General features: G+C 40.2%; 4 protein-coding genes across 4 annotated transcripts; 3 read left to right on the top strand and 1 right to left on the bottom strand.

Moving 5' to 3' along the window:
* The first annotated feature begins 1,069 nt into the window (after positions 1–1,069).
* LOC120416580 (uncharacterized) lies at positions 1,070–1,791 on the top strand. Its single transcript, XM_039578314.2, has one exon. The coding sequence runs from the start codon at positions 1,103–1,105 to the stop codon at positions 1,751–1,753; it is 651 nt and encodes a 216-aa protein (XP_039434248.1). The 5' UTR covers positions 1,070–1,102; the 3' UTR covers positions 1,754–1,791.
* Positions 1,792–2,304: 513 nt separating this feature from the next.
* LOC120416581 (uncharacterized) lies at positions 2,305–3,353 on the top strand. The gene has a single exon (XM_039578315.2). It carries the CDS (start codon positions 2,453–2,455, stop codon positions 3,131–3,133), a length of 681 nt encoding a protein of 226 aa, XP_039434249.1. The 5' UTR covers positions 2,305–2,452; the 3' UTR covers positions 3,134–3,353.
* A 15,995-nt stretch (positions 3,354–19,348) lies between these two features.
* Positions 19,349–23,064, bottom strand: LOC120416559 (zinc finger protein 91). Its single transcript, XM_039578290.2, has 5 exons — positions 22,865–23,064; positions 21,603–22,797; positions 20,181–20,635; positions 20,015–20,122; positions 19,349–19,954 (listed from the first exon to the last, which is right to left on the bottom strand). The coding sequence occupies exons 1-5, from the start codon at positions 22,880–22,882 to the stop codon at positions 19,586–19,588; spliced, it is 2,145 nt and encodes a 714-aa protein (XP_039434224.1). The 5' UTR covers positions 22,883–23,064; the 3' UTR covers positions 19,349–19,585.
* A 447-nt stretch (positions 23,065–23,511) lies between these two features.
* LOC120416562 (uncharacterized) lies at positions 23,512–26,154 on the top strand. The gene is made up of 3 exons (XM_039578294.1): positions 23,512–23,897; positions 24,033–24,183; positions 24,277–26,154. The coding sequence occupies exons 1-3, from the start codon at positions 23,512–23,514 to the stop codon at positions 26,152–26,154; spliced, it is 2,415 nt and encodes an 804-aa protein (XP_039434228.1).
* The last annotated feature ends 1,834 nt before the right edge of the window (positions 26,155–27,988 follow it).

Below are 27,988 nucleotides of genomic sequence, written 5' to 3'. Positions count from 1 at the left end.
GGATCAACTATGGTCCCCTTGGAACAAGCTGTCAAGTAGGAACTTTTCTGTCAAGAAGGACCGCGAGGTTAATTTTTCAAAATTGATTTAAAAATCCATTTTAAACTCTTTTTGGTCGTACAAAAAGTCATTTTACTCAGAAAAATAAGCTTTATCGCTGTAAACAATAATATCATCAATAAAAAATATGCAAACTTAAAACTCAAATATCTCAAAAAGGCGCTAGCCAAATTTGAAGCACCAGGTTGCATTTGAAAGAGGAGATTCAGCACTACAATTGCTGAAAAAATCTTAGGGGTGTTTTTCTTAAAACTCGAGATATCTTAATTTGAATTGGAATAAGTCTAATTTTCAAAGGAAAACCATATGGAACCACCCTAACGAAATTCCAAAATTGCCCAAAAATATATGATTTTCCATGTAATTTTGCCCGCTGAATCTTAATCTGTCCTCAGAATTGAGCCAAATTGGGTCCTAAAATGAAGCTTAGATTGCTGATATTATTGTTCACAGCGATAAAGCTTATTTTTCTGAGTACAATGACCCTTTGTACGACCACAAAGAGTTTAAAATGGATTTTTAAATCAATTTTGAAAAATTACCCTCGCGGTCCTTCTTGACAGAAAAGTTCCTACTTGACAGCTTGTTCCAAGGGGACCATAGTTGATCCATCGAAAAAAAATGTCTTGTCAATTTTTTTTGCATTAAAATGAAAAAAAGTGATCAGAAATGGGTTTTAATCGTGTTTTTTACCGTTGTACATAAAAATTGGCATAGGGCTTTAGTACCCAATTGTCAACAAATTGATTTTTGGTCCTATTTTGGGTTTTTTTACTTATTTGACTTTTAAACATAAAAATAAAAACAAACTATTGCAGTGTAAATTCCGAATTAAAAAAATCCGCGATTCAAAATAAAAAAAGGGAAAAAAAGCTTTTTTATCACACTGCATATGGTAAGCAGCTGTGATTCTTCAAAGCTTCCCAAGATAAAATCTCCAGAAGGTCACGCAAACGTCTAGAACTTTAACTGACTGCACGTGGCGGCTCGTTTCTCGATGCAATGTCCCTTCACTAAGCTTAGTTACAATCCGATCATTGAAATGTGCACAACTGTTGAAAAACTACCAAATCCTTCGTACCGCTTGGCCACCGTAGCTGATCGTGAGGATCTTCGCTCGGCACTGTTGCGCTTTTTCTACCCGGAGGAAGGCTTGAACGTTTGCTACTACGGCGGAAGTGAGGCCGCTCCGGACGATGTCGAGTACTACGTGAACCTGATCGACGAAGGGTGTACGGAGCTGGCCATAGATCAGGGAACGGGTCAGATCGTAGGTTTCAGCATTGGTGGACTGGTAGAAGACCAAAGTTTTACCAATTCGTCAGTAAAGACGGAAAAGTTTGCGGATATTTTAAAGTTTCTTGAATTTATGGCGAAGAACGCAAATTTGGCGAAACGATTTGGAGTGACGCACATTTACAGCATCTACGCAGTCGGAGTTGATCCACGGTTTCGCCAGCAAGCCATTGCCACCGCCCTGATGGAGAACCAGTTCGAGATGGCTCGAAAGAAGGGGGCTGCGCTGGTTTCGGCGGACACTACCGGAATTAAGTCTGCGGGCTTGGTGAAGAAGCTGGGCATGGAAGTTGTCTTTTCGATCGCGTTCAACGACTACCGTGACGAAGTGGGCCGACAGATATTCGTGAGTTCGGGTTCGGAACTGACAGTTCAAACAGTAGTGAAACGATTTTAGAAGTGTTGAATAAAAAAAATTGTGCTTGCTGTTCACTAGCCAGAGTAGTTTATCTTAAATTTTTACTAAATTATCAACTAATTTCCCTTATTGTGAAAAGCGTGACTACATATTATGAGAAAAATTCTCGCTTACATTTTCAAAAGGTTCTATGAATATAGGAAACTCATGGCGCATTGGTGGTTTTGAAAAAGTATTCTAGAATTCAAATACATCAAATTATCGGACACAGCCGTTACAACCGCAAACCGCATTCCATGGCAATTGCACAGCTGTTCGCACAACGTTAAACCAGAATGTTTGCAGTTGGTACTGGAATTCTAAGCCTAAAATAAATCACGATGCAATTGATCGAGAAAGATAGAGTTTCAATATAAACAATTGCAAAGAATCTCAATGAATTATTGTGCAACAGGTTTCATTCATATGAGAAAATTTTATGTGTTTTCAATCAAACCGCCTAACGCCCTTGTAATCACTATAGCTCGCGTTCAATTCTAATTGACTGCGCCGGCCGTTAACAATAAAATGTAGTTCATCTCGTCACCTTCCCAGACTACACGGTTTACACGACGCGCAGCCTCCACCCAACCACCTTGTTGCAGATTTGTACGCACATAACCTAAAACAATTCCCACGTGTAGCTTTCCTGGGTACGTGCGTACGACTCGTTGTATCAGTTGGCAGCAGATCGTCGAAATGGCCACACCAGCAACCGCAGCAGCAGCAACTTCCGAGATGACCGTGTCGTACCGTTTGGCCACCGAAGCGGACCGGGAGGCCCTTCGGGAAGCTTTACTGCGGTACTTTTACCCCGAGGAGGGCGTCAATACCTGTTACAACGGCAGCCCGGAGGTCGCCCCGGACGATGTCGATTTCTACGTGAATCTAATCACCGAAGGCTGCACCACGCTGGCCATCGAGGACGGAACGGGCCAGATTGTGGGCTTCTGCGCCGGCGGGATGCTGAACGGGGACGAGGCCCAGAACATGGCCACGTTGGCGCAGACGACGGAGACGGAGAAGTTTGCGGACATTTTGCGCTTCCTCGCGTTCATGGCCAAGCAAGCGAACATCGCGGAACGGTACGGCGTGAGCAACATTTACTACATGTACGGAGTGGGGGTTGACCATCGGTACCGGCAGCGTTCCGTGGCCAGCGCCCTGATGGAGCAGCAGTTTGAGCTGGCGCGGAAGTTGGGTGCGGCCGTGGCGTACGGGGACACCACCGGGGTCAAGTCGGCTGGGATGTGCAAAAAGTTGGGCATGGAGATTGTGTTTTCGATCGCGTACAACGACTACCGGGATGAGAAGGGACGGCAAGTGTTTGTGAGCTCGGATCCGGATTTGATGGTGCAAACGGTGGTGAAGCGGTTGTGAGCGTGGAACATACGTGAACCGATTGGTATTACTAATGCTGAAAGAAAAACGTGACAATAAAACATACGGTTTCCTAAGTAAGATGAGCAATATTTGCGATAAACATTTATTCTCTTCTTCCTCTCCAAATTTCTTATTGAAAATCGAAGTACAATACAAATTTATGTTATTTCCATTATTAAATAAAAACAAATGAAAAGATCAACCATTTCATGTTTGTTCATTTAAGGCTGATACGCAGATGGGAAGGAACGCAAAACTCCATACAAAAAAACGCCCAAGAAACGGTCAAGGAAAGGGTCACGAAAAGATTTTTCTTAAGCGGTACGCAGCTGAAAAGTAACAGAAACGGAAAGATTGCGTTTGACGTTTCTTCGCGCGGTGCTTGTTTGTAATATGTTTTGATGAAAAAATCAAAGAATTGTAATTTTCCTTTTTGAATGCGACTGATAATTACAAACGTTTTAATAATTTTGTATTGGATATAATAATATTTAAAATTCTCGACGAATCTCAAAAAGCAGAATATTGAAACTAAAAGGACAGATTAAGTTTTTTGGTCGAAATGGAGTAGAAAAAGAAGTTGTCTTTATAGATGTCGGCCATCGTGTCACCAACAATTTATTGCTAGTACCAACCAGCTACCTCTGGATTATGAGTCCCCTGCACTGTCCGATTTATCCACACTCGCGGGACCAAAATGAAGTAAATCAGAGTGAAATTAAACTTGACAATAATCATACAAATATCTATGTTCTTACTGAAAATACAATAATAATCTGAAATTTTGAAATCCAACCAAACAACAAATTCAAAAAGATGAAAAAAAACAAACATTTCAGAAATTTCAAATATTTTTTGCCTTTCTTACTAAAGAAAGGTATAGGTTTTACTTTAAGCCAGGACGTCATTTCCATCTTCGTAAATATGTCGATTCAGCATGAATTTTAATCGGAAAAATCGTCAAAAAATCACACTGCATCGATTTTTGACGCTCTATCGATTCACCTTGACAGAACTCGTCTATCTCCAACCCTCGAATTTTGAGAAAATAAATTCCGTGGAGGTCGAGTGATGTTCGTATGTGGTAAAATTTTGCAAAATTTTGTGTCGCGCCGTTCTCAGCTCCCATATATCCGATTTCGATTCTTCTAAATGCAGATGAAAGCTAGTGTGCTGAACCTGGGCGAGTTGCCGCGCAAATTTCGAAATATCCATCTGTTTTCGGATGCGGCCAGACTTTTCAACAAAATACACAGTTTTCAAATGAAAATATGGTCAAATTTTTTCATTTTCATATCTTTTATTTATCTCAAAAATTGCATTTTTCGAGCCCTACAACCTCCCAAATTTTCATCCAGATTCATAATATGGTTCTGGAGTTAGAGCCGTTTGATTGACCTACCATAAGAAAAAAAATCCCTAAAAAAAGGTAAAAGCCCACCTGGTGACCTTCGCCAACATTTTTCATTTCAGATTTCATTCAAAATTTCTTGCTACATTCATAGTACAGACCATGAGTGAGCATCTGAAACAAATTCGACATCGATCGGCAATCCCGATCAATTTTTAGAACGATTTACTTTTTGCCTTTCTTACTAAAGAAAGGTATAGGTTTTACTTTAAGCCAGGACGTCATTTCCATCTTCGTAAATATGTCGATTCAGCATGAATTTTAATCGGAAAAATCGTCAAAAAATCACACTGCATCGATTTTTGACGCTCTATCGATTCACCTTGACAGAACTCGTCTATCTCCAACCCTCGAATTTTGAGAAAATAAATTCCGTGGAGGTCGAGTGATGTTCGTATGTGGTAAAATTTTGCAAAATTTTGTGTCGCGCCGTTCTCAGCTCCCATATATCCGATTTCGATTCTTCTAAATGCAGATGAAAGCTAGTGTGCTGAACCTGGGCGAGTTGCCGCGCAAATTTCGAAATATCCATCTGTTTTCGGATGCGGCCAGACTTTTCAACAAAATACACAGTTTTCAAATGAAAATATGGTCAAATTTTTTCATTTTCATATCTTTTATTTATCTCAAAAATTGCATTTTTCGAGCCCTACAACCTCCCAAATTTTCATCCAGATTCATAATATGGTTCTGGAGTTAGAGCCGTTTGATTGACCTACCATAAGAAAAAAAATCCCTAAAAAAAGGTAAAAGCCCACCTGGTGACCTTCGCCAACATTTTTCATTTCAGATTTCATTCAAAATTTCTTGCTACATTCATAGTACAGACCATGAGTGAGCATCTGAAACAAATTCGACATCGATCGGCAATCCCGATCAATTTTTAGAACGATTTACTTTTTGCCTTTCTTACTAAAGAAAGGTATAGGTTTTACTTTAAGCCAGGACGTCATTTCCATCTTCGTAAATATGTCGATTCAGCATGAATTTTAATCGGAAAAATCGTCAAAAAATCACACTGCATCGATTTTCGACGCTTCGTCGCCAAGTTGTCAAGTTGAGCTTCGAATACTGGCGCGAGAATGCTGGCGCATATTGGCGCACCTGGCGTTGATCAGGTAGCTTTCTAGGCCATGACATCCGGGAGTTCTTGGATACCCAGATTTGAGGATGGCCCATTATCAGTGTTTTGTGGATGACCCCTTATATAAATGTTTCGTTTAATTGTAAATAAAATTAAAAAAGAAAATCTCATTTTCCGCCAAAACCCTGCAATAACGCTCCTTCGGTTTGCGCTCAAACCCCGAAATAACGCTCTACCGAGTTGCGCTCTTCTTCGGTTTGCGCCCCCTCCTCAAAAAGAGCGCACATTTGAAAGATTGGTCTAAGTTTGTTTTTCATGCTAAACACTGCAAATATGAAACTTACCGGAAGTTCCGGATTACCGAAACTGTTGCCCCCGAATAAGCCCCTGGTGGATTGAAAAACCTTCTCCTCAAATCAAATGCAACCGGAAGCAACCCGCCGGTAAAATCGATTGCCGCAGTGCCCAGAACCCTCGCCAGAACTAGTTTTACAGATCGGAATCAAAAATTAGCCACCCTTACCTTTCATTTGCGGCCATAACATTTGAAATCGATTAATTTCCATTTTTTGAGCGATTTCCTTCAACGTTCGACATTTCCAAATGTTGATCCAGCAAACAAAACAGCGCGCTGCTGACAGACCGCGGATGAACTTTTCTTTTGTTCTACAAGGGGAATTGGGGGTAAAACGGTCAAATTGGCAAACATTGATGTTTTAAAATTTGGCCATTCTAGTGCGTTTGAAAGGTCAAATTTGATGTAACAATGCCTAATTTACTGTAAAAATGAATTACATCGCATCAAAGTAGCGATATTTACGAAAAAATAATTATTTTTTAATTACACCGAATGACGAAATGATCATTTAACCCCAATGCACCCCCGAATCTTTTTTCGCGGTGTTCATTCGCTCGCGCCAACTCGCGATCTCCGGGCGGTGAACATTTCGCCCAATTTTGTCGCCGGCACTTTTCAATGAGAAGATTAATATTTGCTGGCTCGACTTATACTCGTTTGTAGTAGCTTGTCTACCGATGTTTCCTACAACATGTAAGATATCGTAGCTTTTCGGTTTCTTTTGCCCTGTTTGTTTTTGCATAACTGTCCAATGTTTATTTAAAAACTTTTGTGACATAGGACATTCATCCGGCTACAATCTATTTGTTTTCCGTGTGCTCCGAAAATCGCCTAAAAGTAGACTTATTTTTTTCGTGATTTCGTAAGTTTATTTAACAGGGTTCATTGGATTCCAATAGGAGCTTTCTAAGCTTTTCATCGTTTATATCGTTTTCAAAGTTTTCAATGCTGGCGACGCCAATGGCTTTCTACCTAAGGTACTCGTGATTGAGTGTGTAGTGGTGCGGTTGTAAAAATAGCTATCTCTGACTCTTTCACATTCGTAGAAGCTGAATGGCTATCTTCCCTGCACCGTGCGGCACACGCGGTTCACTTATACCTCGGTTTTTCTTTGCGCCTAACGCGGTGTGCGTTGTCACTGGCGCATGTGAAGCTTGCTATGCTCGCGTTTGTCATAAACGCTTGTTTGATTAAGAATATGTACGATTAAAAATATTCTTTTGGTGAAAATGGCGTTTTTTGTTTCTTTTGGAAATCATATCATTTATAATACTTTGCTTTCATCATAAGACTTTCTTCTTCTTCTAAACAAAATCAATGTTATGAATTGAAAGAAGTTCTACCATCGTTATATTCTTTAGTAAGAAAGGCTCTATCTCACCCCAGGTGGGATTAAATCGGGTTTTTTTAAATAACAAGCTCACCCCGACAAACTTCGTCTTGTCATTTTTTCACTTCTTGACGTTTTTAGCCTCCTGTGATCAAAATTTGATTTTACGCAACTTTTCCCATACAATCCGCAGATCTTCCGGAATCGGTTCCGGAGTGGCCAAAGTTGTTACTCTTTAGCGTAAGAACCTTCCTTGGGCTTATACGAACCCAACGCAACAAAGAGCACCTCGATCCGACGCTCCGTTTTGAACTGATTCGCGTTCGAACAAAAGCGTCGAATTTTTTTATATATATAGAAGATAAAGAAAATTTCAACAAAAATCTGAAATTTGGAAAATCAAAATTAAAAATATGCAGAATAGAATAATAATTTTAATATTAAAGTTTTTTATAAATTCAATAGATCAAAAATGTTAAAATGCGAAACGAAAGTACAAGTCGAAATTCCAAAAGTTTAAAAAATCGGGAATATAGAAATTCGTAAATACATATTTACGAAAACCTCAAAATTATAACAATCGAAAAATCTATTTCTTCCAAAATTAAATAATCTAGAATGAAAATTTAAGAATAAAGAATTTAAAAAAAAATAATTTAAGAATTTAAGAATTCAAGAATTCAAGAATTTAAGAATTTAAGAATTTAAGAATTTAAGAATTTAAGAATTTAAGAATTTAAGAATTTAAGAATTTAAGAATTTAAGAATTTAAGAATTTAAGAATTTAAGAATTTAAGAATTTAAGAATTTAAGAATTTAAGAATTTAAGAATTTAAGAATTTAAGAATTTAAGAATTTAAGAATTTAAGAATTTAAGAATTTAAGAATTTAAGAATTTAAGAATTTAAGAATTTAAGAATTTAAGAATTTAAGAATTTAAGAATTTAAGAATTTAAGAATTTAAGAATTTAAGAATTTAAGAATTTAAGAATTTAAGAATTTAAGAATTTAAGAATTTAAGAATTTAAGAATTTAAGAATTTAAGAATTTAAGAATTTAAGAATTTAAGAATTTAAGAATTTAAGAATTTAAGAATTTAAGAATTTAAGAATTTAAGAATTTAAGAATTTAAGAATTTAAGAATTTAAGAATTTAAGAATTTAAGAATTTAAGAATTTAAGAATTTAAGAATTTAAGAAATTAAGAATTTAAGAATTTAAGAATTTAAGAATTTAAGAATTTAAGAATTTAAGAATTTAAGAATTTAAGAATTTAAGAATTTAAGAATTTAAGAATTTAAGAATTTAAGAATTTAAGAATTTAAGATTAAGAATTTAAGAATTTAAGAATTTAAGAATTTAAGAATTTAAGAATTTAAGAATTTAAGAATTTAAGAATTTAAGAATTTAAGAATTTAAGAATTTAAGAATTTAAGAATTTAAGAATTTAAGAATTTAAGAATTTAAGAATTTAAGAATTTAAGAATTTAAGAATTTAAGAATTTAAGAATTTAAGGATTTAAGAATTTAAGAATTTAAGAATTTAAGAATTTAAGAATTTAAGAATTTAAGAATTTAAGAATTTAAGAATTTAAGAATTTAAGAATTTAAGAATTTAAGAATTTAAGAATTTAAGAATTTAAGAATTTAAGAATTTAAGAATTTTAGAATTTTAGAATTTTAGAATTTTAGAATTTAAGAATTTAAGAATTTAAGAATTTAAGAATTTAAGAATTTAAGAATTTAAGAATTTAAGAATTTAAGAATTTAAGAATTTAAGAATTTAAGAAAAAAAAATTAAACATTTGTACCAGCCTTATTTTATAATTTCCAAATTTCCTAACTTCCTAATTTCCTAGTTTCCGAATATCCTAATTTCCTTATTTCCTAATTTCCTAATTTCCATACTTCCAAATTTCCTGATTTCTTAACTTCCTAACTTCCTAAACTCCTAATTTCCTGATTTCCTAATTTCCTAACTTCTTAATTTCCTTCTTAAACTTCCTAACTTCCTAATTTCCTAACTCCCTAACATCCTAATTTCCTAACATATTATTTTCCTAATTTCACGATTTTCTAATTTCTGAATTTCCTATTTTTTCCTTATTTCATAATTTCCTAACTTCTTAATTTCCTAACATATCAATTTCAAAATTTCTAAACTTCCTAACTTCCTAAAAACCTAATTTCCTAGTTTCCTAACTTCCTAATTCCCTAATTTCCTAACTTCTTAACTTCCTAATTTCCTAGTTTCCTGATATCCTAATTTCCCAATTTCCTAACTTCCTCACTTCCTAATATCCTAATTTAATTTCCTAACTTCCTAATTTCCTAGTTTCCTAATTTTAAAAATTTCCTTATTTCCTAATTCACTAATTTCCAAATTTCCTAATTTCCTAACTTCCTAATTTCCTAATTTCCTCATTTCCTAATTTCCTAACTTCCTAACATCCTAATTTCCTTACATATTAATTTCCTAATTTCTTAATTTCCTTGTTTCATAATTTCATAATTTTCTTATTTTCTTTATTTTACTAATTTGCTAATATCATAATTTCCAAATTTCCTAATTCCCTGGTTTCCTAATTTCCTAATTTTTTAATTTCCTTATTTCATAATTACATAGTTTTTTAATTTCCTTATTTCATAATTACATATTTTTTTAATTTTAGTTTTTCTTGTTTTAGAATTTAAGAATTTCTAAATTTGCTTTTATTCAATTCAATTCAATTCGGTTTTATTGGTGAATAATCAAGATACAATGAGTTATTTTGAAGTGCATAACAGAGTTTTGGAGTTCCTTTCAGCTGTGTGTTGCATCATAATCCATTTTGGAACTATTATTTCTTTAACTAAGGCACTAGCAAGAGTAAGAAAAACTTAAAAAAAAACTTACAGAAATTGCAAAATTTGCTTTTATTTATTGATTAATTTTGTTTATAATTGTTGTTAAAAGTTCTTGAATAAACATTTTTAATCTAATTAATTTTAAGTTTTGAATATTTTTAATCTTTTTATTTTTTCCTCGAAAGAACCTCAAGCGCGCACACCGTCAATCGCGCTCTTACCGAACTGTCAACTTTTCTTGGGGGGGTCACGAAAAGAACACGCAACATTTCTTGACCGCGTTCCTTCCGATCAGCATACCGTACTTTAAACTGAAAGATTTTTTCTCAGCGTTGCCATCTCAAGGCCGGGTTTCAAGCAGACATGCATCCGCCCAAACTCCTTTTTTAGAAGAACTTGTTTGGCATTTCGCGTAGATGATTCCAAGCATGTTGTGCCAGTGATTAGAATACACTAATTACGCTAATCTTAAAAGCTCCAGAATACCCGGAGAGATTGAGTGAAAACCTTTTAAGATAGAGGGTAAAAAGTTCTTTCCTGGGGGGTGAACCGTTTTGAACTGTCAAAGCGGAACCTTTTTACTGTTCGCCAGAAGCTGCAAGTGTTGTAATCGATCATGAGGTAATTCGTTGTAAAAAGCAAATGTGGTTTGTTGATTTTCTTTTTCTTTTAATATTTTCATTATATTTTTCCTCTAACGAACCTTTTGTGATTATTCTCGGAATTACCAGAACCATAACCAATAAAATCGTCGTCGAGCCATTCTTTCTCCAATGAACCCACTTCCTACTGGCTAATTTCCTTTTCAGTGCCCATCCGGAGGTCGTCTTCATCAGTTGATTCCGCCCGAATGGTGGGCGTGATTCCCTTTTTCTAGTACAAAACGTTATTTTTCCAGACGGTGTACTTTGTCTCAAAATGTGCACTGTACTTCCAAACCGTCTTCGCAAAACTTCACCCACTTCTGACGCAGTTATTTGTCTTCCGAAAACTTGAAAAAAATGCGAAAATTGTGGATTTTTTCTGTTGCAGTTGAGTCTTTTTACCGGACGGACGCGTTTTTTAATTCGCTCTACACTTTATTTTTATTTACCTTCACTGACCCAGTCCACAAACGTAAACGTAAACATATTTATTTTTTTTTGTCGCGCGTCGCGTGTGCACTTATTAACAAACGTAAGCAAAATGCAGTGCTATGTGCCGACGTGCTCTTCACCCTTCGACCAACAATACCTCTGGAACTGTACGGGCATTTGTAATCGAAAATTTCACGCAGCCTGTATTGGGGTCAAGCGTGGCTCCGAAGACGACTTGCAACTACATGTACTTCCTATATGCAGCCTTTGTCGAAATAACCTACATATGGAAATCGACATTAGAAAAATAATGCAGCATCATTTAGAAGGCAGTCATATGATCTTGACTCACATCAAGACCAATGACAAGACAAACCAAGAAGCCCTTAATGAACTGCATAATAAAATCATAGGCCTGCAGGAAGAAATTAAGAAATCTGCAGAAATCGCAAGTCGAATACTTTCGGCAGTATTAACACAGGCACCGGCAATGGACTTCCCCTTAAACGAAGTCAGAAAAGCATTTGAAGACACCACCTCGGACCAGAATCAAAAACTCGCTGAATCATTCTGCCGTATCCAGGAAATTACGTCATCCCACCGGGATGACATAATTAAAACAATTGCCTCAGCAGAAAAATGCCCCTCGGACATAATTTTAGCAGTCCACGATGAAGTGAGGGCCCTCACTTCATCCATCAATAAACTGCAAGACAATGAAATTGAAGTCCGGCAAAAATCACTGGCAGAAGAATTAAACGAACAAACCGTACTGGAAATCGAATCTGGCTGGCGACTTATCGGCAGCAAAAAAATTTGGAAGCCAGACTGGACCGACTTCGACGCCAGGCAGCGGACTCGCCGTCTTCAGGAAAAGGAAGCCGAAAAAGCACGTCGCCGCAACCGAAAACATCGTCAACAAATTCAGCACCAGCAACAACAACAATCACAACAACATCATCAGCAACGCCGGCAACAGCAACACCTGCAGCAACAACAATCACATCAACATCTTCGTCGGCAACAGCACCAGACCAACTGCAACTCTGACGCAGGCCGAAACCCAAGTACGCCACATTTTAACTTAAAGGACAATCAATTCGACCAGGACAACGCAAGTAGCAGCAACTTTTTCACTCATTCGTCAACCAAATTGTCCGACAAGGAACTTCTAGACCAGGCAAGGGTCGAATTTTCTGGCCAACCTCCAACTACATCGAATTCAAACTTCATCAACTTCCGAAAAGGGGAAACCATCAACCCCTACCGGAAGGAAAAAACGCCAATCGTCCCACCTCTAAACGCCACCACGCCGCAGCCAGCAAAAACGTCATCACAAACTCCTGAAGTAACAGACAGTATGTTCTGTCTGGACCCAATGAAGCCGCCCATAGTACGCCTAACTGAACAGTCTGCAGTCGGCGATGGCCGTTTCCTGCTGGCCAGACTCCGCGAAATTAAAGTCTATGACAATCTCAGACTATACTTGGCGTATCTGAAGGACCAAAAACCGGACGTCTGCATAGACGGACTAACACTAACCAGCATGCATGTCTTTTTTGCATCCAATGGCCTGCCTACTGAACCTGAACATCTTATGAACATCTTCATGGAATACAACTCAACAATTGGAATTTCACCTAAGCAAACCCTCACCGACCTGGAAACCTACAGGAAATATGTAACAACTAGAAGACTTCAATACCTGCAGCATTCGCGCGAAGCCGCCAACAAATTTTACCTGCCGACTACATCGTCGAATTTTTACAAGCATTGACGCCTTCTAACACGGAAGAAGAAATGACACCCTCGCAAGAGGCAGTAAGTACTATTAATAATTTAAGTATGTCTCCAAAAATTTCTTCAACGGAACAACAGAATGCGAATGAAATTCTAATTTATTGTCAGAATTTCAATCGCATGAAAAGCCCAGGCAAAATGAAGGAAATTTCTTTAAACATTCTCTCACATTCTTTCGACATTATTCTTGGAACTGAAACTAACTGGGACGAAAGCGTCCACCCTGAAGAAATTTTTGGAAACAATTATTTTGTATTCCTAGGCAATAGAAATTTAAATCTCAGTCAGAAAAAGTCAGGAGGCGGCGTCCTCTTAGCCATAAATGCCAGACTTAATCCAAAAGAAATTGTAACTGAAAAACATTTTCAATTTGAACAAGTCTGGGCCAAAGCCACTATTGCAGGCCAAGTACACATTTTTGCATCAGTATACTTTCCGCCGGACCATGCAAATAAACAGTCGTATGAACTATTCTTTAAAACAGTAGAAATCATAACATCAAAAATGGAACCGGAAGTAAAACTTCACATTTATGGCGACTTTAATCAAAGCAAAGTCGAATTTATATCTGACCAAGAAAATGAAGCAATTCTTCTCCCAGTCATTGGGGAAAATGAAACTTTGCATTTTCTCTTTGACAATATTGCAAATTATGGACTTTTCCAAATCAATCATGTAAAAAACCAAAGAAATTCATTTTTAGACCTTTTATTCACTAACTGTATTGAAGACTTTCATGTACAAGAATCTGTAACCCCCCTTTGGAAGAATGAAGTCTTCCATACAGCAATTGAATATTCTATTTATGTCCATAAAAACACTTTGCCCATTGACTGGGAATATGAAGAAGTCCTGGAATACAATAAAACAAACTTTGTAGAAGCCAAACGTAAACTACTTGCAATTGACTGGCAAAATTTATTTAATAATGAAGGAAATGTCGACGAATTAGTAGGAAAATTCTATACGGAAATTAACACTATAACATCTGAAACCGTACCTACTAGAAGAAGACGACGTAATAACACAGGCAATAAATACCCAGTGTGGTTCACTCCACAACTAAGAAATTTAAAAAATAGAAAACAAAAAGCCTACAAACTATACAGAAACAATACAAATGACACAAATCTTCTGAATTATCTGAATATTTCCGACCATTTTTTTTCGGCACTCAATTCTGCCAACGAAGAATATAATAGTAAAGTCGAATCTGAAGTCAAATCATGCCCGAAAAATTTCTTTAATTACGTAAAATCCAAATCCAAAAGTAGTAACTTCCCATCGCAAATGCAACTGGACGAAAATGTAGGCAGTAACTCAAAAGAAATTTGCAATCTTTTTTCAAAATTTTTCAAAGAAGTATACACCTCATTTTCCGAAGAAGACCGCGACCGCGACTACTTTTCATATATACCAGAATTTCCAAATGACGTCTTAGTCAATTCTTTGTCAGAAACGGAAGTACGCCAGGCATTGAAGGACTTAGACTCATCAAAAGGACCAGGACCCGACGGAATAGCACCTGCATTCCTAAAGAACCTTGCAGAAGAATTGACATATCCACTGCATCATCTTTTCAACATGTCAATAAATACAGGAAAATTCCCACAAACATGGAAAAAGTCTTTTTTGGTGCCTATTTTCAAGTCAGGCCCAAAATCAGACATACGTAATTATCGCGGAATTGCCCTTTTGTCTTGCATTCCAAAACTTTTCGAATCTATTATAAATGAAAAAATCTTTCAGCAAGTAAAAAACCGCATCACATGTAAACAGAACGGCTTTTTTAAAGGCCGCTCTACTAGCACCAACCTTTTAGAATTTGTAAATTTTACACTGAATGCAATGCATAATCGCAATTTCGTAGAAGCAATTTACACAGACTTTAGTAAGGCATTTGACAGAATCGACATACCATTATTAATCTTCAAACTGCAGAAAATTGGAATTCAACCGAATCTTTTGGAATGGCTTAAGTCATATTTGACTAAGCGCGAACAAATTGTTCGCTTCCAAAATGTACTATCGGAATCAATTCACGTCACCTCTGGGGTTCCGCAAGGATCCCATCTAGGACCTCTTCTTTTCATCTTGTATGTAAACGACATTTCCTTCATTCTTAAAAAAATTAACGTACTTGTATATGCAGACGACATGAAATTGTATATGGAAATAGGAAATGCCAATGACAGTCATGTATTCCAAAACGAAATTAATCTTTTCTACACATGGTGTAGTAAAAGCCTACTCCAATTGAATGTAAAGAAATGTAATTCCATTGCCTTCAGCAGAAAACATGAAACACCAAACATAACAGTATTATTAGGAAACCAACCAGTAGAAAAATGCAAAGTAGTACGTGATCTAGGTGTCATCCTAGACTCACAACTAACTTTTGTAGAACACTATAACACAATAATAAACAAGGCAAAAAGTACATTAGGCTTTATAAAGCGCTTTGCATTCAACTTCCAGGACCCGTATACTATTAAATTACTCTATATAACGTATGTCAGGCCACTCTTGGAATACTGTAGTATCGTCTGGAATCCATACTATGCCGTACACCAAGCACGTATTGAATCTGTCCAAAAACAATTCTTACTGTACGCACTACGTAAACTTAACTGGACTGCATTTCCTCTCCCATCGTATGAAGCACGCTGCATGCTCATAAACATACAATCATTACAAGAACGTCGTAAATTTGCCATGCTCTCTTTCATCAACGACATTATTTCTCAACGCATACAGTCAGCAGCATTATTTTCAGTAATACGCAATAGTATTCATGAACCAAGCCGTACTCTTAGAAATTCACCACTTTTTAGAATAACTGCATACACGACAAATTATTTAAAAAATTCGCCATTAAATCAAATGATGCGCTTTTATAATGAAAATTCACAGTACATACATTTCGACATGTCTAAACCGGAACTACGAAAAAATCTGTACAATAGAAATAATATCTAGTATGTAAGAAAATTGTAAGTAGTCTACATAAGCTTGACGAATAAACAATAAAAAAAAAAAAAAAAAAAAAAAAACAAATTGTTCAAGTGTAAGGAAAAAGTCACGCTTGTGCTTGAACCACCTTCTACTTTTTTTATGTAAATATAGTGGGATCATTTGAAAATCACGTTACGCATTCCCTCTTTTCAACCCCCAGGTTTTATTATGCCACATGGTTTTCAGGTTCATAATTGACTATGGTTGAACGTTTTTTCATAGCACAAAAACATGATTTAAATTACGATAAATTAGCATCATTCCAAAAACAGTCTTCCATTATGTTTTTGATTTTTAATCCTCTAAACTAAATTTTGATAAAAATGTCACAAACCAACCCTTGATTTCTTACCAGAGGATAGAATAAAACCATAAAAACAATCATTGAAAAACTACTTTGTATTACTGAGAAGCGGTAAATAACTGCAATTTTTTTTATTTGCTCCAAATATTTGATAACTTTAAATTGTTAAAACACGAGAAGTTAGATTTCCAAGGAAAAAACTATAAAGCATTACTATTTTTTCATGAGCTGAAACCAGCACCGCCTCAAGTAAGCACGCAAATTTATGCCATTTACTGGCCAAAAAGATCAAATTTAATGCACTTTTGATCATACATAATTTCTATTTTGCGAAACCATTTCTCATCATTTTGGTGGCACACAAATCCACACGCAAGACTAACCGGCTCCGTGGCTTAATGGTTACGGCTTCTGCCTCACAAGCAGAAGGTTCAGGGATCAAATCCCGGTCGGTACCTTTGAAATTTGGAATCAGGAATTGGAACTTTGAATATGAACAAAAACGAAACTGAATCAGGTGGGATTCGAACTCACACCTTTGGATTGATGGTCTGGGACTCTAACCAGTCGGCCATCTGAAGGTTATAAAACATGTTGTATTCTTCTCATATTAAATACGCTCTGATCCCTGATTTGCCTGAAGGGATTGGGAGTCTTAAGATAGATCAAGGATTCGTCTGGTGCTTGCTTCTATGTTAAGGCGGGGCCGGACAATGCCCAACGACCTCGGAATTGGGCCGCTAGGATCTCTGCCATTCTGAAATGGGTCGTTGGAAGCAGCGCGAGGGCTATCACCACCTAATACCCGGGACTGAGATAAGTTGTATCAGCATTCGGCATATACAAAGTCTGATACAAATTATACTTTCCCATAATTTCGCTACCGGTTAGCGGGTATTGGATTGGACCACACACACACACACACACACACACACACACACACACACACACACACACACACACACACACACACACACACACACACACACACACACACACACTCACACACACACACACACACACACACACACACACACACACACACACACACACACACACACACACACATCCACACACAAGATGAGAGCTTAACTGTTAAACGAAAGTCGCCATCAATATCTTTTCACTTGCGCTAACGTTTTCAAAGCGCTTAAGATATAAAATTGCTTCCAACTACCGGCAACATGTTCTTTTGCACATTAGTTAGTCACTCACTTGAAAAATAATCCCGAAACATGTAAATAATTAGCAAGCGCCATAAAAAAAACAAACGCGCCAAGTCTTTTGACATTTGAATTTAGACGACCCATTCCAATCGAAGGCTGAAGAAAACCGAGTGAGAAGCGAAGGCAAATAAAGAACAAAGGGTGGCCACCAGCATCACCAGCAGCGCCTGTAGGAGTGTGCCAGTGATGCCAGGAAATTTTCTCTATGAATGCTACTTTTTGTGAGTGTTCGCTTAAAATTTCATCAATGTTGGCAGCTGCTTAGTACCCAAATGAGCGCTGGAAGAAAAAAAGAACTAAGCTGAAAATAGGAAAATGGGCGTGGCCCAATGCACTCGACTGATGAAAATGCACTTGGGAATTTTTTTTTAAATGCTTGTAAAAGGAATAGCATAACTTTTAACAAAATTGAAAATAAACAGAAATATTCACAAAAAGTTGCTCTACTCGTTGGTGTACTTGGTGTTAGTAAATTTCAAGGAACACTCCAGATTATCCAGCATCATTCAAACACGATCGCTTATTACGCTTAAAATGGGTATATTTCCCATACTCACTTTCCAAACACTATGATATAAAAAAAATTCTTTACAAGAAATTCCAAAGCTTATTTGTTGCTTTATTGTACGATTTGACTTTATAAAATTAGAATAAATATACATTTACTTGTAGTTGTATGACTTTTTACATGCAGTCAAGTATCTTTACACTTTTATTCACTTTTAATGTCGCTGTCCTATATAGTTTTGTTGCAAAATATTAATCACAGCCAAAAGCAGAACAACATTCAATAAATCTAGATTACTTTTTCAAAACAACCAATGCGCCATGGGTTTCCTATGTACATAGGACCTTTTGCAAAAGTAAGCGATTTAAAATTTCCCGCAGTACTTATGCAGTAGATCCAGTTGTATCATAGATCGTTTTTAAATCGACTAATTCCAGCGTGTCAGGTCGGAAATGAAACTACAGTACTTGTTCGGTAACTGGGCTGAGAACGTAGCCCAGTCACCGAATGCTGCTCGCTAACCGGGCTGAACGAAAAATAACGAAGGGACCACCGATGCATAATATTTCCCTGATGAAATATAAAAATAAATGTTTGTAAAATGTATTTACAATGCTTACTTTTCATATTTCTTTAATTGTGACTTGAAAATAAATAAAGGTTTGAAAAAAGTTTTTTTATTTATTGAATATGATTTTTGCATCCATTAACTGCCCCTGATCGCATAAATGTCCCATATGCATTTTCATCGATTTCGAGTTATTGATGCAGTTTGGTTCAAAATCGTGTGCTCTTTCAAAAGAGCCTATAACATCCAGTACTTTTTTCTAGAAATCAGGAGGAAATCCAGTTTTTCGCGAAAACTTAACACGTAGCCTTATGTATGGGACAAACTTCAAATGCATTTTTCTCAGCTTGCTGTTTTTGCATATGGGACATTTATGCGAACATGGGCAGTTAACCCCTCGGTCATTTCGGTTTGTTTTGGTTTTTTGACGTTTGTCTGCTTTTTAACTGGGCTACGGCCCAGTTATCGAACGCCCATTTAAAAAGCAGCCCAGTTAAACAACTCCCAGTTACCGAACAACTACTGTATAGGCTTAATATGCACTGAAATAAAAAAACCCAATTACTAAATAAGGAAAGGAGCCAAAACTCCTAGAATTTAGGAATTTGGTACTTTTTTTTTCAGTGTAGGGCTTTTTGTCTGTGATCTCTTCTTCAAACCAGGTCTGAGAACAACAAACACCACAATTCACAGCAAGCGATTCTTCGACATTTTATTTTTCCTGTATTTATTACTGCGTTAAATATTTTGTGTCGTAATATAAAAATGCTACATTACTATGACGGTACTACAAAAATAAATAAATAAAAACACGAATTACGCCGCTTTTGAAGCAGTCTGCGTTGCACACACTCAAAGTCTTGCAAGCTAACGATTATACGCGTTATCATATTGTTCAAAACACACAAAAAATCCGCCCCTCTTTAAGTGGGAAACTGCGTTTCCTCCGAGTGCGCCACCGGTGCGTTGATGACGGCCGGAATCGTAAAGCCGCCGGCGTCGTGCACCACAGAGTCCGTACTCTCGATCGGCAGAAAGCAGTCGGACGAGCTTTCCGGTGCGTTCTTCGAGCGCTTCGACGACACCGAATCGTGCGAGTCTTCGCTCTTGATGAGACCCGCCTTGTGGTCGCTCTTGTGGCGGGCCAGCAGCTCCGGGTTGACGGAGGTGAAATTGCACAGGTCGCACTTGATCGACTCGTACTCCTTCGGGTGGTTCAGGCGGATGTGCGTCTTGAGGGCGCTGGCCTGGATGGTCAGCAGGCCGCAGAACTTGCACTCGTACCATTTGTCCTGGAAAGAAGTTGGGATGTTGTTAGTGATGTCACCTGATGGGCTGATTACTACACTCACCTTGCTGTGGCGCTTCTCGTGGTACTTCAGCGCACTAGGATCCGCTGTACGGAAGGGACACTCCTTGCACTCCAACGGCTTCAAACCCGAGTGTTGACGCATGTGAATCTGAAAGTAAGGATTCTTTTAGAACAACCTCAAACATAACACTTCTCTTCCAACCCACCGTAAGCGTCACCTTCCGGGCCGACTTGTACCCGCACACGTTACAGATGAACGGCTTGATCTTGTGGTGAACCGTCTTGATGTGTTTGCTAAGAATCTTCGAGTTACTGAACATGTGCCCGCAGATGTCGCACTTGCGCTCGGCGTACCACGGAAGCTTCTCCGCCGGCTTACCGCTGCCACCCTCCTCCCCTCCCGAAGGTTCTCCTTCGTCCTCGGCATCCCCGGCAGCGGCGCCGGGATCTCCGCCTTTTCCATCCGGACCGGAAGGGCCGCCACCACTAGTTCCAGCGGAAGCGGCGGCCGGCTTGGGCTTTGGACGCTGTTGCTGCAGCTGCTTCTTGTGCAGGGCCTCGTGCACCGACAGCTGGGACTGGGTTGCGAACGACTTGCCGCACGATGGGCAGCTGTAGGCTTTGACGGGTCGATGCGTTTGCAGGTGCCGGTAGACTTTTACTGGAAGGAGGTCGTGGGATTTGAATCATTGTTTATTTTGGACCTTTGAAACTTGACTAATCTAAGATCTTTTTAAGAGTTTAAGTGTTGGGATGTTCTGGGTCGTCCAAGGACTCTGTAGGGTCTTCATCTTTCAAAATAATGTAAATAATATAAAAATATTGATCGGGTAATAATAACCCAAAACAGACAAGTACTCATATAAGCGTGTACTTGATTTTGACAGCGAATGAAAAGAGGCGCATAGAGGAGAAAATCGTGACGTCAGAAATGAACTCAAATCACTCAAAGTTCATTTTGTGAGTGACTTTAACATTTTGGCCTAGTTTGACAGCTACCTCGTTCCCAGGTTTTCTGTGGGAGAGAAAAGGAGGCGAATACTTTATGAAAATCATACCTGTCAAAATTCCTAGCCTCAAAATTTTGTCGCGAGTTGCTTTTCTCCTCTATTGGCTGATGTACAAAGTAATTTGTTTATCTTTTTTCGGCACCCTCTGCAAACGTCAAACCATACAAAATTGCTGCCGGATCTTTTCCGGGAGAGATCCGGGAAAAGATCCGGCAGCAATTTGGATTGATTTGACGTTTGCTGAGGGTGCCGAAAAGTTTGGTTATGTTTGGTCCTGCTAGCAAAAGACAATGTTTATGTTTACGCTGTGGACAGTTGAGAGTGAACGTTCGGCGCGGAAGTGTGAGTGAGATTGAGTTGTGCTGGAATCGGTTGGTGGAATCCGGAACAGGACACGAAGGAAGCGGACATGAGGTCAGTGGGTGGTTGGGAGGTTAATGATGGTGCTGCATCCGGAATGTCGTGTCTCAAGTTCAAATCTGTGAGTCTACCGCCGTAACAAGCAAAAGGTGGTCGAATTTTGACCCCGGAGCATATCGCTCAGCTTCAGTGAGTAAGGTAGACTACTCTGCTGTTATGTTGGGACTCCCTGGACCCTGGGGCTAAAACTGGACTTACCGGCAAACTCGAACCGCACGTCGCATACCGGACACTTGAGCATGTTGCTGTCGACCTTGTGCTGCTTCCACAGGTGCTGGGAACACTCGCGCCACCGAGGAAACTCCAACCCGCACTGGTAACACTTGAAGTTGTCCTTTTTCTCGTCCTTGCTCGGTGCGGGACCGCCGGGCCCGATCAGGCCCGGCTCTATGTTATGACACTTGAGATGAATGTCCCGCTTGGCGCGCGTTTCGAACTTGTACACGCAGCCCTTCTGGGGACACTTGAGCTTCAGTCCGGCCAGCAGTTTCAGCTTGAGGGCCTTTAGCGTCATGGGCTGGAGAAATTCGTTCAGTTCGGCGTCCTCGGCAGCTTCATCCAGCTTCGGCTGGGCGACGGCTGACGTTGATGGCGGTTGCTGCTGCTGAATTGCAGAGGATTTTGGTGTTTCACTATCACAGACTACCGGGAGGACAGCAGAAGCGGACGCAGCAGAGCCTGCGATGGCCGGCTTGCTGGAAGTGGCCACTTGAGGAGCTTTCGATGCCGCGGCAGATGATGCAGCGGATCCCGGCTTGGACTCGGACGCTGCTTCGGACGAACTTGAGGAACTATCGCTGATTGGAAGCTTCTGGGAGTCTACGAAATCATCGTCCAGCTTTCGCTTTGTTCCAGCTTGTGGGACGCTTCCAGTGGGAGCAGCTACGACCGTGGACTCGGACGGCTTATTCGCCTCCTTTGGCTTGATCTCCTTGAAGCCATGATCCTTTATCATGTGCTCCTTGACCGCTTCCCGAGCCTCGAAGCAGTGCGCACAAACTCCGCAAACGAACTTTTCGTTTGCATTGGGCAACGCCCGTACCTCTTCCCGGGTCATCTGCTTGTACGAGATCCGGTTGCGGCCAAAGTGCATGATGAAGTGCTTGATGAAATCCTCCGCCGTATGGGTGTAAGCTGGGCAGAACTTGCACTTGAAGCGGGCGCCCTGCAGCGGACTCGTGGCTGGCGTCGGCGATGGCACGGTTAGTTGGATCTCCTCACCGGATATGGCAGCCAGGTCAATGGCCGGACTTGGAGTTGGTGCCGCCACCGGAGGTGGTGGAGGCGGCGGAAGAAGCGGAGAAGCAGGCCGCTGGAACTCGGCCGGCGGAGGTTCGCCCTCATCTTCGGACTCCTCCGGCGAGTAGCAGATCAAGTCGTTCGGATCGAAAGCCTGAGCAATTGAGGAATAATAGACACATTAATAGCTGTTCTGTTGATTCAACCGTATGGATACTTACCGCGATTCCAGCCTCCATCGTAGGGACGGTACTACAAAAACCGGTAAATCACATCATCTTAGTTCGTTCTAAAGTTTCGATTTTGCTCGCACAACCATGTTAACTAACTAACGACACTGCACAGACATGTTTCGATTAACTATCACAATACGGTTCGGTCGATTTCACAAATTTTCCGGACAAGCCGAAATTTCCAACACAAAAGTTTTACGACTGCGGCTAATCTTTTACCTCGGGACCGTCAAAAGACACTGCCATTCTGTCAAATGACGGATTGGGTGTTTTGACAGTTCGTTAGGTACCTGTATCTGTTAGTAAACAAAACTTGCTACCTCTTCATCCGAACTGCGCAGTATTTATTACGAATCATGGGATAGAAGCAGAACGTTTTTCTACGAAGTGCCGGCGCATCCCTGCGGAAGAGTGAGATTGTTTGTAAACAAAAGCACACATCGAATTTCGACTCTTCGTGTAACGTGAAGGTGTCCAAAATTGTGAAATGAATCATCACGTCGCCGGTGAATCCCAATCTTATCGATATAAGTGTAGATTAGTTCCGCTGCTCGGCACATACACGCATCGAAACTGGAGAAGGAAAGGTCATTCGTGAAAATACGTGAAAACAAACGAACGAGCATCGCCGCCCAATGGAAGACTTCAACTTCGGACTGTTTGACGATCTTCTGAAGGGGGAACCTCATCCTTTGGAAATCGAGGAGTTCGAAGATGAGCAGGACTACAAGCGCAAGCTGAAGGAGAAGAAGCTGAACATTTATGAGCCAACGTGTGGAGAGGCGAGACTGCATCGTGCCATCCGAAGTGGAAAGCAGATCGAGATCAATGCACTGCTGGAATTGTATCAAGAGGATTACGACAAAGTGCGGGATCATTTAGTGTTGAAGTATCAGTGGGATGTTGAGGACAAGATTTGGCTGAGGAAGACTATTTTGGTGGCGAGCACTGAGGAGCAATGTCAGAGTGCGAAGAACTTGGAGAATCGACAGGTTGGTGTTGAAGATTTGCGAAGAGCAGTGTTAGTTCTGCTTCAACATCCAGTGAATGGTGAAGAAGTAGCTGTCTTACATCCGAATGAAGCAAATCGATCAGCTGTAACCAAATTGATAACAACTCTAACTCCAAACGGGTTTCTATCGTGGAATTTTGTCAGTACCATTGGCGCCCAGGAAACGTTCATGCAGGTCGCTGCTTCTAAAGGATCGAAACGCGTCATCGATCGACTGTACGAGCTTGGCGCCCCAATTGCAATTCCCGAACACAACCCGCTGATCCAAGCAATCCGCAATTATAGAAAAGAAATGGTGAGTTGGCTTCTTACAGAGCATTTTGACCACTTTGATTGTACGATGCGAAATAGTGATCAACACAACGCACTGATTGCTGCTATTATAAAGAACGTTGCATCCATGTTTGAACTTGTTCTCGAGAAGATGATCGACTATCGTCGAAAATACTACAATGAAACCGAAGTGGAAGCGTTTCACGAAATATTTCGTTTGGAAAATGAGGAATACGAATACACTACAATTTTTGAATACTTGGGAAAGCCTGGACAGATGTGTGAAATGGTGGAGAGAGCAATTCAAAAGTACAACCTTAAACTTTCGCATCGGTGGAAAAACTACGTCGTTTTGGGACGTATGATAGAGCGTAAGATAGCACTAAAGTATTGCTTCGAGGGCATTCGGAAAGATCCCCAGCTGTTGGGATTGACTGAATACGATACCATTACAATTCTACACCAACTCGTAGCGGAGGGACATCTTGAGTTTGTTCGTGAAATGTACACCAAACATCCCGATGTGATACCCTATTTCAACACTGAACAAGCGTTTGAAGTGATGCGAAAAGCTATCAACGATGAGAGTCGCGAAACGGTACAGTTTGTGCTTGAGCAACATGGGGAGTATTTGAAATGTGACTTGGATAAGTTGCGGGATCATGTCGTTTGCTGCCAGTATTACACGAATGAATTTTATGAGCGGCGACGTGCCATACTCGTGGAGTTCTTCCCGGAGTATCGAGAGAATGTTCTGTCGTCAGTGGAGAAAGTAAGTTCATGTGTTTGTTACGACAGTATTACTGATTTTGACAAGCTGCCCAAGCCGTATTCAACAATCAGAGGATCAAACGGAGAGACCCTTCTCCATTTGGCTGCAGAAAGAGACGACAAGGAACTGTTCGTTCGGATGCTGGAAGGAGGTTGCGAGCTCGACGCGCTGGACAACGACGGAAACCACGCAGTTCATCTGGTGAAAAGCGAAGAAATGCTGGACTGGATCGTTGATCGACACCCGGAAGGTCGCAACCTTATCCATCGTACAAATAATGATGGCTGTACGGTTTTGCACAAAGTTTGCCAGCAATACATGAATGTTTGGGCACATGTAGCATTGCTGGAAAAGGTGATCGCCTGCGGTGCGGACGTTAATCAGCTGAACAATCACGGCGAGTCAGCCGTCTTTTTCGTCAGAAACAGCCACCTGCTGGATGTCCTTCGCAAGCATGGAGCTCAGTTGGATCTTGCCAATCAAGCTGGAGAAACTGCCCTGGAACGACATCTAGTCAACTACAACGTCTGTGTGGCAAACTCATTACTTACCCACCTTCATGACCGACCCTGTTTCAAGCAGCATGCCCACAAGTATCTCGCTCCAATGATGCGTTACAGCAGGGACTTTTTCAGCTTTGATTACCAAAAATTTCTCGAAGCTCACCCCGAATCAGCCAGAGTCATGTTCGATTCCGTGTGCGGTCATTCACGCGAGGAAGCTTCTCGACTACTTGCGAAAGCTTGCAACTGTGCCTTTATCTACATATCGGAAATGTTCCTGAGCGGCAACTACGACCTGGATTACAACTACAAGTTTGAGTACAATAACACGCCCTTGATCGGTCTGCTCAACTACATGGAACTACCAAATTTGCACATTGTGAAGCAGCTGCTGGAAAAGAAGGGTGTTGATGTGCAGGTGAGAAATGAGTGCGGTTGGGATGCATTGCTTACGCTGGTCAGAGGATTTCGGTCTGCCCGGTGCCATGGACACGGGCTTGAAACGGTGCAGTTGCTGCTGGACCATGGAGCGTCGATTCATACTACAGGCGATGACGGCAATACGGCGTTGCATTTGGCATTTGCAGATGGCGAAATGGAACTGGTTGAGCTGTTGGTCCGGAATGGTTCCGACTTGGGTGCTGTTAATAACCATGGAAAGCGGCCTTTTGAAAGAGCATCTATGTTGGATCAGGAACTGTTTTATTTTTACAGTTGAGCATTGTGATTGTAATTAAAGAATGTTTTTGTTACAATTTAGTTTTCTTTATTATCCAAGCATGGTCGTAACGTTTTAAGCTATCCTAGACCTTATCTTTTCCCAAAAACCGTCCAACTCCAAGCGAAACTTATTTTGGTATACCTTGGAGATTTTCCCATACCCCTTAAAAAATTGAGCATCAACACTTACCGTCTTTCAAATCCCTGCGCTTGCAATGGATTGTGGCTCTCATGGTGGCGAGAATCTGGTGCAGGTGAAATTGGTTCAACTACCAATTATCAATTTCAACATGACGAATCCCAGTATACAATTCGCTTAAGTCACCGTCTCCAAGTGAAGCGTAAGGTGATAGGTCAATGTAAAGAAACATGATGAAATTTTTGTGTCATTCAGTCTTCTCAAAAAAAATCAAAATCAAATTATTCGCTCTACAGCATTGCCTTGGCGTTCTCGATTGCGAGATTCCTACTCGAAACTAGGTGTCCGAAGGCTTGATTGTTGAGGCAATAGCAAACCTCTTTTTACACCTTAGCTTCCATCCACCCCGGGATTCGAACTGACGACCTTTGGATTATAAGTCCAACTGCCTACCAGCAACTCCACCGAGGCAGGACCCAGGGAGACGACTCGTACACCTGGACTGAGCTAACGACCTAACCTTTTTAGGTTAGTCCGGGGTCAACATTTACTTCCCGTCCGACGGAAGGCGTGATCAGACAAATCTCGTCTCGAAAAATGCCACCGGGACCATCTGGGATCGAACCCAGGCCGACTGGGTGAGAGGCAATCACGCTTACCCCTACACCCCCTGGCCTGCCAAAAAGAAAGCCGTCCGGTTGATCCATGCAGTCGACTATTCCGAGTAGTGGCGTTCCGTCGTATATACCATGTAGTTGAAGTCAAGATCATAGTTTCCGTTCAGAAACAGCTGAACAAGGTGGACGAAGCCGGTTGTGCAGGCTTTGCAGAACAGTCGGGAGGCCTCTTCGCGGGAATGTTCGCCAAGCTCGTACAATCGATTAACGACGTCATGCATTCCTTTAGATACAGCCGATTGAATGAATGTTTCTCGTGTGTCCTCCAACCCAACGTAGTTCCATGATAGAAAAACGTTTGGAATTGGAGTCGTGATGAGCTTTGCTACGGCTGAACGACTTGCTTCATTCGGATGTAAGACGGCCACTTCTTCACCTTCAACTGGGTATTTCAACAGTACAAGCACTGCTCGTCGCAAATCTTCAGCACCAACCTGTCGATTCTCCAAGTTCTTAGCACTCTGACATTGCACTTCAGTGCTCGCCTCCAAAACAGTCTTCCTCAGCCAGATTTTGTCCTCAACATTCCACTGATACTTTGACACCAGATGATCCCTCACCTTTTCGAAATCCTCTCGACACAACTCCAGCAATGCATTGATACCACCCTTTTTGCCGCACCGGATGGCGTTATGAAGCTTGGTGTCACCTACTACAGGTTTGTAGATGCAGCCTTTATTGCTTCTTAGCTTGTCAACAAGGCTCGGTTTTGTTGATGTTCGCTGCATATCGCCCTCTTCATCCTCATGGTCGTCGATCTCCGGTGGATGCCGATCACAGTCCAAAGCTGAACTCATCCATGAAGATGTTGATTGACCTAGCTTGAACGACGACTGGCCTTTCTTCCTCCAGTTAGAATTCGTATTTGAGCTCAGCAGTTAAAGTCCACATTTATAGTTTGAATTACCGGCGAAACGATTCATTTCGCAACGTTTGTACATCTTCACGTTGCAAAAGGATACGAAATTCAATGCAATGAGCCACTTTCCTGTAGGGACGCGCTTCATGATTCATGT

Source organism: Culex pipiens, chromosome 3 (assembly GCF_016801865.2).
Source record: "Culex pipiens pallens isolate TS chromosome 3, TS_CPP_V2, whole genome shotgun sequence".
NCBI lineage: Eukaryota > Metazoa > Arthropoda > Insecta > Diptera > Culicidae > Culex > Culex pipiens.
Note: the sequence above shows the minus strand (reverse complement) of the source record. Positions and strands in the feature narration are given on the sequence as shown.